The sequence below is a fragment of the Protopterus annectens genome, chromosome 7.part0 (genome assembly GCF_019279795.1).
Source record: "Protopterus annectens isolate FY-2018-M chromosome 7.part0, PAN1.0, whole genome shotgun sequence".
NCBI lineage: Eukaryota > Metazoa > Chordata > Ceratodontiformes > Protopteridae > Protopterus > Protopterus annectens.
This window is the reverse complement of record NC_056739.1, coordinates 1,716,783,325-1,716,798,578: the sequence shown is the minus strand read 5'-3', so window position 1 is coordinate 1,716,798,578 and position 15,254 is coordinate 1,716,783,325. Positions and strand designations below refer to the sequence as shown.

The 15,254-nt window shown below is 42.4% G+C and overlaps 1 protein-coding gene across 1 annotated transcript in view; it reads right to left on the bottom strand.

Annotated features, from left to right (window-relative positions):
* CTDSPL2 (CTD small phosphatase like 2) overlaps positions 1 to 15,254 on the bottom strand; it is a gene marked incomplete in the record, with an annotated part of 2,284,573 nt that overhangs the window by 1,305,935 nt on the left and 963,384 nt on the right. Inside the window, 1 exon segment of the mRNA XM_044078258.1 lies at positions 566 to 641. Within this exon segment, the coding sequence (XP_043934193.1) occupies positions 566 to 641 (76 nt within the window).

Here is a 15,254-nt window from a genome sequence, read left to right as displayed (position 1 = left end):
TGTGAGGAGCTCCTAAACAGGCAACTCATGAGCCACTGAGTTTTAAAGCACAACAGGGACTGGGTGGGGAAATCCAAAATAGTCATAAGCTAGCAACAGCCACAGAACAGTTGCAATTACCACAGATTAAACCTTCATCTGTTCTGCTTACCTTAAAAACTGCTACTTCTCAGCATCGGCAAGAGATAAACTAGATTTAATCCCTCTGCAGTCAAAGAAAAAAACTCAAACATGTTAAAAAAAATGCTACTGCACAGACTGCATATATTGGCTTAAGAATTTAGGTACTTCCATTTTTTTTCCTGAACAACGTGATGTTCATCTCATCTACTTTGATTGTGGACAATTACATATCACCAAATCCTATTTCCAACTATTCTCTACAATAGCCATGTTAGCATATACTGCAGTAAACAAATACCTTAAATAAAAATGGGTAAAGACTATGTCATTTTTATCTTTAATTTTTCCTACACTACTAAAACCAGAACAGATTTCATCAGCAATAATGGTAAGGTAACCAAAGGATTAGGATTAACAGATCAATCAGCACAAGAAAACTTACGGATCAAACACCTCCCAGTCTTCTTCATAGTTAGCCTCTACATGAGCCGAAGAGTAACCACTATACGGAGATGGTGCTAAAAACAAATAAACAAAATATTAATGAAATGCATAAACCAAAAATGGTGCAAATTCAAACCCAAAGAAAGAAATAAGCTCATCAAGTTTTATTTTCTTATATTCTAGCACATATCAGGTTATTATCTGAAAAGGATTTTCTGCCCTAAAGACTGCAAGCACCAATCATGCCTACAATCAGTTTAATCAGGATCTAGCACTTTTCTTTCCTTCACGTAAACTTTACTTTTATATTATTCTACTCTGATATGTTAAGAGAATGGGGGGGGGGGGGCAAAATCCTCATACCAACTTCTAAATGTCTACCTTCCTTCAACAGAAGGAAGGAGTGGGTGGGTGGGGGTTAAAAAACATTACATCATTAAAGAGAACAGCATACAGAGTGAAAGCTATAACATTTTCTACTCAAAGCCCAGCAGAAATGACTGGATCACCAGGAATAAATGCTGGTGCACAAACAGATGCCTCACAAGAGCCATTTCCAACTGACTGTGTAATGGCAAAGTACAGTTGTGTACACTTACCGTAAATGTAGATGTTAGAGTGTATTCACTGTTGCAGTCATTACATTTGGGTAATCTGCTGGCAGGTTGCCCTCAGTCAGCCTGAATAACAAAGTCTTGGGTCCTGCGTTGGTTGCTGTCTCCTCTTCCATGTCATCAGGTAGTCAGGGGTATAAAACATGCAGCAGATGCCATTTTAACCAGTTTTTCTTGCCCCAGATGTCAGGTGCCTCACAAATGGGGAGCAAAAATATATTTATAAATAAATTGTAAATATATAAATGGACCTTAGAAACATAACATTTACCTTCAACTAAAAGCAAATACACCACAAAGGCTTTTGAGTATAGTGAAGGAAAGAAAAGGTATAGAATGGGGGATGGCAGGTGGGTAACCCAGGCTGCAACAGTGAATACACTCGAACATCTACATTTATGGTAAGTGTACACAACTGCACTATGTTCTTCGTGTTTCACTGTTGAAGTCATTACATTTGGGTAGAATCCCAAAGCTATGGATGGGAGGATGGAACTAAACAGCATTAGGAGCAGCTATAAGGCCATGCAGGACTGCAGTGGCAAAGCCTGCCCTGGATTTAGAAAAGAGAGGTAAATGATAATGCTTTGTGAACGTATGAAGAGAGCTCCAAGTAGCAGCTTCTAGAATGTCTTTGGTTGGGATCCCTCTGAGAAAAGCTGCTGAAGTAGAGGCAGCCCTGGTGGAATTAGATCTGCTCCCCTTGGGCACAGGTTTACCATGGTGTAAACAGCAGAAACGAATGCAGTGGCTTATCCATTTAGAAATAGTCTGCTTTGATATAGCCTTCCCCTCTGATCCTGCAGCAAATGCTACCAGTAGTTACTCAGACTTTCTTAGAGATTTTGTCCTGTTTAAGTAGAATCTTAGTTGTCTGTGTACATCCAATGAATGCAAAATCCACTCCCCCTTGTTCTGCGGATTTGGGAAAAATGTTGGCAGGTGAATGGTCTGGTTAAGAGCCACACTGGATACCACCTTAGGCATAAAAGAAGGATTGGTCCTGAGGGCCACCCTGTCCGGGTAAAATATAATGAAAGGCTCCACTGCCATGAGAGCCTGTAGTTCTGAATCCCTTCTTGCTTTAGTGACTGCCAAAAGAAAAGCTGTCTTCCAAGATAGAAATTTTATATCCGCAGTAGCTGCTGGTTCAAAAGGAGGCAGGGTGAGTTTTACCAGCACAAAATTGAGGTCCCATGCAGGACTTGGTGTTCTCCTGGAAGGCCTTAAGTTTTTGGCCCCTCTGAGATACTGTTTAAGCAGTGGACAAGAAAAGAGGGGAGGCTCTGTGTTGTAATGAGCCGAGATGGCAGCGGCATGGATTTTTATTGAAGAAAAAGATAGGCCCTTGTCAAGCATCTCAGTTAAGTATTGTAAAATCTAAGGAATATTGGGCTTTGCTGTGTTTATTCCTTGTGCTTGGTTCCAAGCACAGAATCTCTTCCATTTATCAGCATAAGATTTTCTAGTACTAGGCCTTCTGGTTTCCAAAATGACATCCATCACAGGTTTACTGAGAGGTGTAGTTTGAATAATTAGTTGATTAGCCATGCTGCAAGATTCAGAGTTTGGAGCTGAGTGTGCAGAATTTGATAGTTCTGCTGAGACAGTAGATGAGGTGTTTGAGGCAAGTACCAAGGTGTGACACATTCCTTAGAAGTGGGTACCAGTGCTGGCTAGGCCAGTCCGGAGCAATTAGAATCATTTTTGGTTTTTCCTGTCTGACTTAGTAAGACCTTGGAGAGTAAAGGCAGAGGGGGGAAAGTTATAGACTGATAAGTTTTTCCAGCTGAAGGATAGAGCATCCACTTTCCATGTTTTTTTTGTGATGAGTTCTTGTGCAGAATTTGTCCAGCTGATAGTTTTGGGGAGAGGCAAATAGATCTATGTCTGGGTTTCCTCATTTCTGTGTTAACATGCTGAAGATTTGTGGATCCAGTTTCCATTCGTGTGGGTCCATAAGATTTCTGCTTAGGTCGTCTGCCAGAGTATTTTGCTTTCCTAGCAGGAATTGAGCTTGAAAATGTATTTGGTAAGTCAAGGCTGTGTTCCACAAGGCCATGGCTAGTCTACAAAGGGGGTAGGAATGGGTACCCCCCCTGCTTCTTTCTGTACCACATAACTGTGGTGTTGTCAGTCTTTATCAGTTGTTGTCCTGGATGAAGTGAGTCCTTGAAGGCTGTCAGAGCATTCTGAACAGCTAGCATTTCTTTCTGTTTGATATGCAGATGCATTTGATTTGGACTTCATTTGCCCTGAATGCATCTCCCTGCCAGGTGGGCCCCCCAAGCATAGTCTGATGTGTCTGTAGTTAGGGTTTGGGTGGCAGGGAGTAGAGTGAATGACGGTCCCTTGTTTTGGTGATATGCATCTGCCCACCAAAGAAATTCCTGTTGAAGGCAGGGAATGAGAGGAATCAATTGTTTCCAAGCTGTGACAATGTTAACTCCATAAGCCGTTTAGGTACCATTGAAGTTTCCTCATACGCAGTCTTGCATATGGAATTAGTAGAATGCAGGATGCCATGAACCCCAAAGCCTGCAGAATTTGTCTTGCAGATAACTGGGTTTTTGTTGCCATTAGTTTGAAGTATGTTGTCAATTGCATTTGTCTGTCTGGCGTGAGGTAAGCCATCTGGACAGTTGTATTCAAGTTTGCACCCAGGAATGTAATTATTTGAGAGGGTACCAGTTGTGATTTCTTTTTGTTTATGGTGTACCCTAGGCATGCTAGAAGCCTTTTTACAAATGCTAGATGTTGAAGAAGAGTGTCCTTGTCCTCTGTCTGAATGAGACAATCGTCCAGATAAGGATAAATTTGAATGTGTCTTTGTCTGCAGAATGCAATTACTGGTGCCAGGCACTTTGTAAAGACCCTGGGCGCAGTAGATAAGCCAAAGGGCAGTGCAGAGAATTGGTAATGCAAAAAAACCTGCTTTGAAGCGGAGATATCTTCTGCATGGTTCCCTTATTGGGATATGCAGGTATGCCTCTTTTAAGTCTAGAGTTACTAATGAAGCATTCTTGCCTAGCATAGGCAGTAGCTGTTGTAAAGTCAGCATTTTGAATTTTGGAATGTCCAGGAACGTGTTCAGAATCAACAAGTCCAGTACTGGACATCAAGAATTGTCTTTTCTGGGTACCAGGAAAAGTCTTGAATAAAATCCTTGTCTTGTCCTTTTTCCTTTTCTGGTACTGGTTGAATAGCCCCCATATCCATGAGGGACATGACTTGTTTCTGGGCCTCTGCCCACTGGTTTTGTGGTAGATCCGGCCATCTGTTTGGAACTGGCAAAGTATGGAAATTAAATCTGTACCCCTAGGATACTATGTTTAATACCCACTTGCCCTGGGTAATTAACTGCCAATTTTGAGCATGAAGTGCTAGTTTTCCCTTCAAGGGGGCTGCCAAAAGACAAGTGCTTGGAGATGGTAGAGGAAAGTCATTGAGACTGCTTACTGTAGGGTTGTTCTTTGTTACCTCCAGATTTGGAGGTGGAGGCACCTCATTGCTTTGGGCTGTAAGAACCCTGTGACTGATATTTGGAGCCTTTTGAGCACCTGTGTTTGCCCGGAGTGGCTCTGTTGAACACAGGAAAGGACCACTTTTTAGTAGGCCAGTGCCTACTGATCCTGGGTGGCTGCACTTGCAAGAAACTTTTACAGTTTGCATGGCGTTAGCTTTGTCTTCCATTTTCTTTAAAAACTCTTCTGCCTTATTACCAAACAGAGTATCGTGCTGCAAAGGGGCATCCAACAATTTAGCTTTAACATGATCAGGCAGATTTTGCTCCTTGAGCCAGGCATGCCTTCTAATCACAGATCCAGTAACAGCGGCCCTATAAGAGGCCTCCAAGGAATCAAAACCACATTGCAAAGTATGTTCTGCTGAATGCAATACATCCTGTAACTATTTTCCACACAATCAGAAATCAACATAATTTTCTGTTTCAGTAAGCCCATAACATGCTGTTGATATTTAAGCATATGAAACTGGCAGTTTAAAGCTCCGATTGCCAAGGTTGCAGACGTATAAACTTTCTTACCCCATCTATCCAGCGCCCTGGAATCTCTATCAGAAGGGGTAGGATTTTGGCTGTAGAAGTCTTAACACCCTTGGGACCATGAGAAATAGTCTCAGGATCAGCAGCAGGATTTTTGAAAATAAATTTGCGGGAGTCAAGAACCCTGTAATATCTGTCTGGCTTACTAGGAGCCGGAGGCAGGGAATCAGGAGCCATGCTTGATTCTGAGAACACATCATCAACAATGTCTAACACAAGAGGTATTGCCAAAACCCTATGCTGAGGAAGAAGGAAATCCCCTAAGCCTCTTTTTTGATTCAGAGAAGTCCTGACTCTCCCAGTTAAAATGTTCCCTTAAAGTATGCAAAATCTCTCCAAAAGAGTAATCCTCAGGGGGAGATGCAGATGGGATGGACTCCCCTGCATCAGAATCCTCATAGGGTGGAATAGAAAATTCCTGATCAGAAGAGGAATCAGATAAAATGGAAACCTGATCTGAAGATTCATAATCAGTGCCTTGCCTAGGCCTCTTAGCAGGGGAGGGTTAGCCATTTTGATCACTTGTTTTTTAGGCATAGGGGCCTGAGCACGTGGCTCATGTGTCAGTTTTTTAGACATAGAAGGTTTCTTTTACTTTGTTTTTGTTGCTAGCGTCAGTTTAATGTAAAAATGTTGAGGCCTGAAAACACCCTCAGAATCCGGTGCCTGCTCAGCGGCTCCGGACCAATCCAAGGGAGAGACATCCGCGAGTTCAATACTTTGCGAATCTCGCGGCATACTGGACTCCGAATGGGCCTCGGTGGAGGCCTGCGACTCAAAAGTAGCGGGTATCAGGGGCTGCGAAAGCACCTTACTGAGTACCAGCGAACCGACAACTGGCTTAAGAGAAGCTTCGTTGGTTTTGGACCTCGACGGTCTGTCTTTTTCCTTGCGTTTTTTTGTGAACTCCGGTAGTCAGATTGCTAACCGACGACATTTCAGGGTAGTTAAATCATGAACCAACTTAGAAACAACGAACACCAAAACCAAGTAAAAATATATGAAGAGGATCACCAAAGGAACACTGCTGCACTAAATCCAGAAAATTCATTGAAAAAAATTAAGCGCTTTCGTCAAAATCACAAGACTTCATCAGAACAAGAAAAAACAGAAAATGCCACATTTAAATACCCTAACCCTTACAGCCATTGGTTGACAAAGCAAACAATTTCCTGTAAAATAATTAAGCAGTTTAAAAAGACAGTAACACAATCACAGTAACTGCCCACTACAACACATCAATTGCCACCTACCAACCACATAGACATTAATGTATTGTGTATTGAAGTATGATTTAAAACACAGATCTTGAATAAAATTACATAAAAAAGCTGATTTTAGTTTTAATACAGACTAATGGATAACTTGTCATTGAGCCCAGGTGGTTGACATGCATTTAATCTGCCACTTGAGCTCTAAATATTCAAAGAAGTCATCACTGGGCCCCCCTCAAGGACCCAGGTCTACTTGTTCAAGTACAAAAAATTTAAAATAATATGCCGGATGTACCTTTATATGCTTAAATAAAGCATTGGTTTCTTTGTTTTTTAGTGTATCATAGTTGTGTTGATATATTCTTTGTCTGAGGGCTCTGATAGTCTTCCCCACATAGTACCCCTCACATACCATATGGGTTGCAATATATACCACTCCCTTGGTGTAACAGTAACACTTCTTAATAGCAGTAATTTTACCATAGTTCCTGACTCTAATGGAATCAGTGTCCAATATATAAGGGCATTGTCCACACCTCCCACATTTAAAAGTTCCACCAAGGTCTGCCTTTTTTTCCTCTCCACCAGGCCTTTCAAGGAGGTGCCCTTTTTGTAAACCACAAGAGGTTTTTCCCCCAACCTATTGTTGATCTTCTCATCCAAACAAAAAATGGTCTAAAAATCATAAATGATGTTTCTAATGTTAAAATAAAATCACTGGTGAAGGGCAGGACACATGCCCTAGTAAAACTGTCAGTTTTACCTTACCAGAGGTTCTATTCAAACCTTCAGGCTTCTCCAAGAGTGAAGAATAAATACTCCGAGCACTTTTTGATTTGACTTCTTTAGCTATGTCATTGACAAAGTTAAAGGGGTATCCTCTTTTCTGCAACATACCCATTACGACATCACATTCTTTAATAAAATCGTCCTGGTCAGACATCATTCTGGCCAATCTCACATATTGACCCTTGACTAGGGATTTTTTCTGATGCAGAGGGTGTCAACTCTCAAAATGCAAGAAAGAGTTAGAATAGGTAAGGTTTTCTATAAAGGTGCAAAGTAAACCTACCCTTAAAGTGATCTTCCTTAATAGTAACATCCAGATAATTCAAGGTGTCAAGGTCCTTGGTCATGGTAAATTTCAAAAAGTTGGTGGTGGTGTTCATGTAAACGAAGAACCTATTCAGGTCATCTTCGCTCCCATGCCAAAATAAGACCATATCATCCAGGTACCGTCCATATAGTACACACATGTCCTTGAATTCAGAGTTCACTACGTAGAGGTTTTCCCACTGTGCTAATACAATGTTAGCAAATGACGGTGCGCAACATGCGACCATTGCCACCCCCTGCACCTGCTTGAATAAATGCCCCTCAAAAGTGATAAAATTGTTGTCCAGAACCATTTCCATACAGAACCTGATAGTAAGGATAGTGTCATGGTTCAATGTACTGTTTAAACAAATATTCATAGAACCATTCTAGTCCAACATCATGGGGTATTACTGAGAAGAGGTCACAGATGTCAATGGTGACGAAGATCAAGTCCTCGTGGTACATACTGTTCTTGACTTTAGACAAAGTTCCAGGAGTCCTTGATCACCAGGTCTCTGTTATTGAGGGTGTGCTTAACAGTGTTGTCAATATATACTGAAGGTTTTAGAAGCTTTTGCATCGACAATCGGTCGCAAGGGGGGGGGGGGTCAGGGATGCTCGTATTTTAGGGATTCCTAAAATGGTAGGAATCCTTGGATGCTTAGTATCCAAGAATCTAGTAGTTTCTACAGTAATTTGCTCAGTGAGTTAAAGTTGTTCAATGTCGAAATCTATACGCCTGTGGGATATATTCAACTAGTTTTTGGAAACCACTGTGTATGTGTCACTATAGAATAAGTCAGTCATTTTACTACTGTAATCACGCACATCCATGATAACAATACCCCCCCCCCTTATCCGGCTTCATAATCTTCATAATCCTGATTTCATCATTCTCCAAAATATTACGGAGCATTGTAGTTTCTTGCCTAGTTATAATATTGGTCCAATTATTGTCAAGAAGGTTTTTATTATTGTTTTTGGCAACCACTTTTCTGAATTCACTTTCACAAAGGGTCTCATACATTTGTACTGTTGGGTGCATAGGGGGAATGAAAGTACTTGGTCTATTTAATCGTCCTAGATTTCCCTGCAACATGCATTGTCCAGCCCCCTCTTGTGAAAAAAAAAGGGTTCCACATTCAACTTCCTAGTGAATAATTTAAACTCCAAAATAGTATTGACAATGTCACTACCAGTTGTTGGCACAAAGTTGAGCCCTTTTGAGAACAGTTCTGCATGAAAGGCCTCCTTGAAAGGCCTGGAGGAGAGGAAAAAGTTAAAGGCAGGCGTTGGTGGAACTTTTAAATGTGGGAGGTGTGGACAATGTCCTTATATATTGGACACTGATTCCATTAGAGTCAGGAACTATAGTAAAATTATTACTATTAAGAAGTGTTACTGTTACACCATTGCAACCTGTATGGTATGTGAGGGGTACTATGTGGGGAAGACAATCAGAGCCCTCAGACAAAGAATATATCAACACAACTATGATAAACTAAAAAACAAAGAAACCAATGCTTTATTTAAGCATATAAAGGTACATCAGACACATTATTTTAAATTTTTTGTACTTGAACAAGTAGACCTGGGTCCACGAGGGGGGCCCGATGATGACTTCCTTTAATATTTAGAGCTCAAGTGGCAGATTAAATTAAATGCATGTCAACCACCTGGGCTCAATGATAAGTTATCCATTAGTTCTGTATTAAAACTAAAATCAGCTTTTTTGTGTGATTTTATTCAAGATCTGTGTTTTAAATCATACTTCAATACACAATACATTAATGTCTATGTGGTTGGTAGGTGGCAACTGGTGTGTTGTAGTGGGCAGTTACTGTGATTATGTGTTACTGTCTTTTTAAACTGCTTAATTATTTTACAGGAAATTATGTTTGCTTTGTCAACCAATGGCTGTAAGGGTTAGGGAATTTAAATATGGCATTTTCTGTTTTTTCTTGTTCTGATGAAGTCTTGTGATTTTGACGAAAGCGCTTACCTTTTTTCAATAAATTTTCTGGATTTAGTGCTGCAGTGTTCCTTGGGTGATCCTCTTCATATATTAAATCTTGAAACGAAACATTTAGAAGCAAAAAGATACTGACACTTAATAGTGCGTTGGTTAAATTTAGCACAAAACCGACAGCAAGGCATATTGTGATCAGGGCCTAGGCAAGGAATACAGTACAAATAAAAATCCTTATGGAGGTATTTGCTTCCCACAAGTAATGCAATTATTAACTTTTACGGTCATCGGTAAGGAGCAAGAAAAAGTTTCCCCAACGGGGTACTTAGCTTTAGTTTGCAGACTTCGGTTCTGAAACTCGAGTACGGAAATTTCAGGAGATGGCCGACCGGCACTTGCGAACTGCTTCTGCTTCGGGCACCGCGCGGCAAGAAAGACGGATTAAAATGGTGTTGGCTGCATGCTTTATACCCCTGACAACCTGATATCATGGAAGAGGAGACCGCAACCGACGCAGGACCCAAGACTTTGTTATTCAGGCCGACTGAGGGCAACTTGCCAGCAGATTACCCAAATGTAATGACTGCAACAGTGAAACACAAAGGAAGTACAGTTGTGTACCTACCATAAATGTAGATGTTCGATTTTATTCACTGTTGCAGTCATTACACTTGCGTTATCCTGCTGGCAGGCTACCCGCAGCCGGCCTGAATTCCAAAGTCCTGGTCCGGCTTCGGTTGCTGTCGCCTCTTCCCTGACATCAGTGCGCCAGCGGTATAAAAGATGCAGTGGACGCCATTTTCTTCAGTTTTTCTTGCCCCAGATGTCAGGTGCCCCCAAAAGAGTAGGCTAAAAATTGCAAATAAAAAAGCATGCAGTAACAAAAACATTACCTTTCTCTACATGCAAATACACCACATAGGTTGTATAAAATAGAGAAGAATAAGAAGTTATGTACCTACCATAACGTTCCATGTTAGTTGTCTTCATCTCGCCTTCTTTCTTGCCTGATGGGTTCGGAGTCAATCCTCGGCTCCGACTCGGCCTTTTTCTAAAGCTCGAGAACTATTTATCGGCTCGAGGCATCCCCTTATCCCACAATGCTAGGCGTCAGATATCCAGATCTCGTTTGGAAAGCTAACGCCATGGAAAAAACACACTAGTTCCCACCAAATGTTTACCTACAGTACTACAAGCAGAGGAGGACGTAACCTAAAAACAAGGTCAACCGTAGGAAGAAGGCCTCAAAAGGGATTCTTCTCGGTCCTAACCAGGCTAGGGGGATGGAGGATGGGACGCAAGAAAGAAGGCGAGATGAAGACAACTAACATGGAACATTATGGTAGGTACATAACTTCTTAATGTTAAGCTGTCTATCTCGCCTTCATTCTTGCTGGATGGGACAGCGTCCCTAGCACCTTAGCCCTGGGTGGCTCATCGAAACAGACTCTTGAGTACAGTGGAACCAAAATCAGCTCAACTCCTAGATGCCATATCCAACTTGTAATGCAAAATGAAGGTATGAGGAGTGACCCATCCATGTTGCTGCAGCACAAATAGATTCCATTGGAAGTCTAGCCTGAAAAGCTACCGACGTAGCCAATGCTTTGGTGGAATGAGCTTTTGGTTTTCAAGGAAGTTCTTTATGTCTCAGTTGGAAGATCAAGGTAATAATAGAGGCCAGCCACCTGGACAAGGTTACCTTAGAAACTGGCAGGCCCTGCTTCCCCTCAGCATATGACAGGAAGAGTTGATCTGATTTTCTTGACTGTTTGGTCCTATCCAAATGAAAACGTAACTGCCTGTGAACGTCCAAATAGTGTAACTTTTGTTCAGCTCTGTTTGAATAATTAGGAAAAAAGACAGGAAGATCAATAGCCTGATTGAGATTTGTCAGAGTATTTTGGGCAAAAAGGAAGGATTAGTCCTGAGTGAAACTCTATCTTTGTGAAAAATAAGATAGTCTTCCAGGAGAGTAACTTTAAGGAACAAGAAGCTGCAGGTTCAAAAGGAGGGAGAATCAATGAAGTTAATATCAAGTTCAAATCCCACGGAGGGGGGGGGGATCTTTAACCGGGGTTCTAAGTAACATATTCCCTTTAAGAAAAGCCTTACAAAGTTTGTGGGACATGATACTGGACTCTGATAGGCTAACGTGAATATTTGCGATAGCAGCCAATTGGACCCTAATGGTGGCAGCTGAGGAACCTGCTCGAAAAAGTTCCACCAAAAAATCTAAAACATTATGGACAGGGGCTGTAAAGGGGTTTATCTTCCTAGCCTCTGCCCAGAAAGAAAAACGTTTCTACTTACTAGCATAAGTCTTTCTAGTAGAAGGTTTGTGCGAAGACAGTATGATTTTGCGCTCTGGCTGAGAAACATGTGGAAGCCTGGTTAAGGTTGGAAGTGGAGCAACCAAGCTGTGAGGTTGAAAGAGTGAAGGGATTGGTGCAGCCCGCCCGACTGACGGATCAAGAGGTCTGGCACTGGGTCCAGATTCCAGGGCTGCTCCAGCAGGTGACGATGCAGGAATGGGAACCAAATTTGTCGAGGCCAGTAAGGAGCAATGAGGATCATCCTGGATCCCAAAGCGGTCGCTTTCTGAATCAGTTTTTGCATAGAGCAGACCCCAGGGCCAATCGTGAACTAGAGCGTCTCTGGGGGAATGGCCTGGGAGGGGGAAGAGAGTGAAGTCGCTGCACTTGCTGTTGAGAGAGGTTGCAAAAAGGTCGCAAGGTTGACCCCATCTGCGGAAAATTTTGTCCGTTACTAACTGATTGAGAGACCACTTGTGAGGCATAAGGATTGCTCTGCTTAGCCTGTCCGCTATGACGGACTTTCCGGGGATGTGCTTTGCTATCAGAAACCGTTGAGAGGAGATCGCCCACTGCCAGAGTCTGAGTGCAGCTCGACATAAGGGACAGGAACTGGTTCCGCCCTGCTTGTTGATGTACCACACTACCGACATATTGTCCGTCTGAACTGCAATAGTCCCGGCAAGCAGAGAGTCCTGAAGAGCTTGCAAGGCTAAAAGTACCGCTCTCATCTCCAAGATGTATATGTGCAGATGGTACTCTAGGGGTTGCCAAGTGCCCTGGACAGTCCTGCCCTGAAAATGCCCCCCCCCCACCCGATCAGGGAGGCATCCGTTTTCACCGTGGCAACCGGAGGAGGAAGTACAAACGGTCTGCCCTGAAAAATTTGAGGGGAGACCATCCACCAAGAAAGGTGGTCTTTGCATGATTGGGTGATTATTATGTTGTGAGACATCGGAAGCTGTTGAAAAGACCATTGGGTAAAAAGCATCCATTGAAGAATCCACATGTGAAAACGAGCCGGGGAAGTAATGTGATTGCTGCTGCCATGAGACCCAAGGTTTTCAGTACAAATCTGGCCTGGATTCTCTTGTATTGTAGTAACGTTTGAACATGTCGGCGAATGTCTAATACTCTTTCTAATGGAACTTTTGCCGACAGTTCTTTTGTGTTTAACATGGCGCCTATAAAGGTTATAGATTGACAAGGCAACAACGCAGACTTTTCGAAGTTTATGGAGATACCTAGCTCTGGGCAAGTTTGGATGGTATAATCCCTGGCTCGGATTAGCTGATGCCTGGTGGAAGCAGTTCGAAGCCAGTTGTCTAGATATGGAAACACCTGGAATCCTCGCCGTCTCAGGTGAGCCGTAACCACTGCCATGCATTTGGTGAACACCCTGGGGGCTGTGGTGAGGCCAAAGGGCAGGGCTCTGAATTGATAGTGACTGGCTCCCAGCCGGAAGCGGAGAAACCTCCTGGAGTGTCTGTTCATTCTGATATGGTAGTATGCATCCTGTAGGTCTATGGAGCACATCCAAATGTCCGGACCCAAAAATGGTAGAATGGACTGAAGCATGACCATCCGGAACTTCGTTCTTTGAACAGATTTGTTTAACCTGCTGAGATCCAAAATGGGTCTCCAGTCCCCTGTTTTCTTTGGTACCAAAAAGAACTTGTAAATCCCGGATCCTTGCTGGTCTGCTGGGACTGGCTGGATGGCTCTTTTTTCTAGCAGTTTTGAAATTTCTAGTACTGTTTGTTCTATTAGACTGGGTGGAACATCTGGAAGGTACCTGTTTGTTTGCATGGGGGTGTGGACAAAGGGGATTTTGTAACCCTCAGAGATGATAGACTGTACCCATTTGTCTTGTGTGAGGAGTCGCCAGGCTTCTGGGTACAGTGAATCCCCCCCCCCCGACTGCCTCCGAGAGTGGACATTCGGGGAGCCCCTCAGGGGTGCTGAAAGGGTTTGTCAGAAAAAGATTCCCTGCTACCCTGATTTTGCGGACCCCCACTGCCCCTCGGGCGGCGTCTGTTTTTGTTCCCTCCTCTGCCCCTGGAGGGAAACTCGTCACGTGTGTCAGGCATGACTCCTTGGGGTTTGCGAAACTACATTTTCCCACTCTTCTGACCTTTAGGGTATGGTCTAGAAGGAGTAGAAAAACAGACTCCCACAGCAGAGAGAGTCTTGCCTTCCTGCTCACACCTGGTAAGGGTATCCCTTCACCTGTGGTCCGAACAAAGCCGAACCATCGAAGGGGGTATTGGTACAAAAATAGTAACAATCCGGACCACTGCACACGGACAAGATTCGTAGGTATTAAATCCTTTAATACAGACTTAGCGCTTTCACCATAAGCATATGGCATCATCAGAGTAAATTCTAAAAACACTCCCATCATTTTATATAAAACACTAATTAATTAATTGAATGATGACACACCCTTGCCAATGAGCCCAAAGTATTACACATTCAGATTTAACATACTTAATACAATAAAGAGAAAAATAAAAGAAAACACTATTTAACTGTAAACAAATAAATAGTTCAAAATACTGATACAAAAATCAAAAATCTAATCAACTAAATCTTATACGATTTTTGCTTTAACACAGGCTTGAGCGAAATATAATCATTAAGACCAGGCTCGCTCATGGCATTCAACCTCAATTGCCACTCTACCTCAAGAACAGCAACCCTATTACTAACATCACCCACTTGGTCCATGTAAACACGATCAATAATAAAAAAGACAAACTTTTTAAACTGCAAACATTTAAGACTGTGCAAGAACAGAGCATTGTGAACATCCTTATTTTTAATTGCTCTTACATGCTCCATGACCCTGTCTCTTAATCTACGAGTGGTCATTCCCACATAGAATGCATCACAGGTGCTGCAGGAAGCCACATAAACCACGTTCTTACTATTACAACTACATAGTCCAGGACAGGCCAAGGTACGTGCAAACCCTGCCACACAAACATAGGCACCTTCAGCAATAAATCTGCAGCTTCTGCACGCTCCACACTTACCCATCCGCGACCTTCTTGACCTACTCTCCCTTTCCAACAAACTCTTGAGATTGTCCCCCTTACTAAAAACAATCATTGGCGCTTTACCAACTATCCCCTTGATCTCACGACTCAAACAATAATCCCATGCATGCCTAACTACTGCACACATTTCAATGGCCTTCTCACTGTATTTCAAAACAAACGCCGGACCACACTTCCCACTTTCAACATTACTTTCATGCCCACTTTCCATCTCAATGGGCAAAACACCTTCAGTTACAAATTTCTTCAAGATAAGAATACATATGGTCCGTCTCTTTTGATAAACCTCTCTTTTAACCCTCAACAAGAGATTTAAAGGATAACCTCGGTCAAGCAACAAATCTATTAGGTT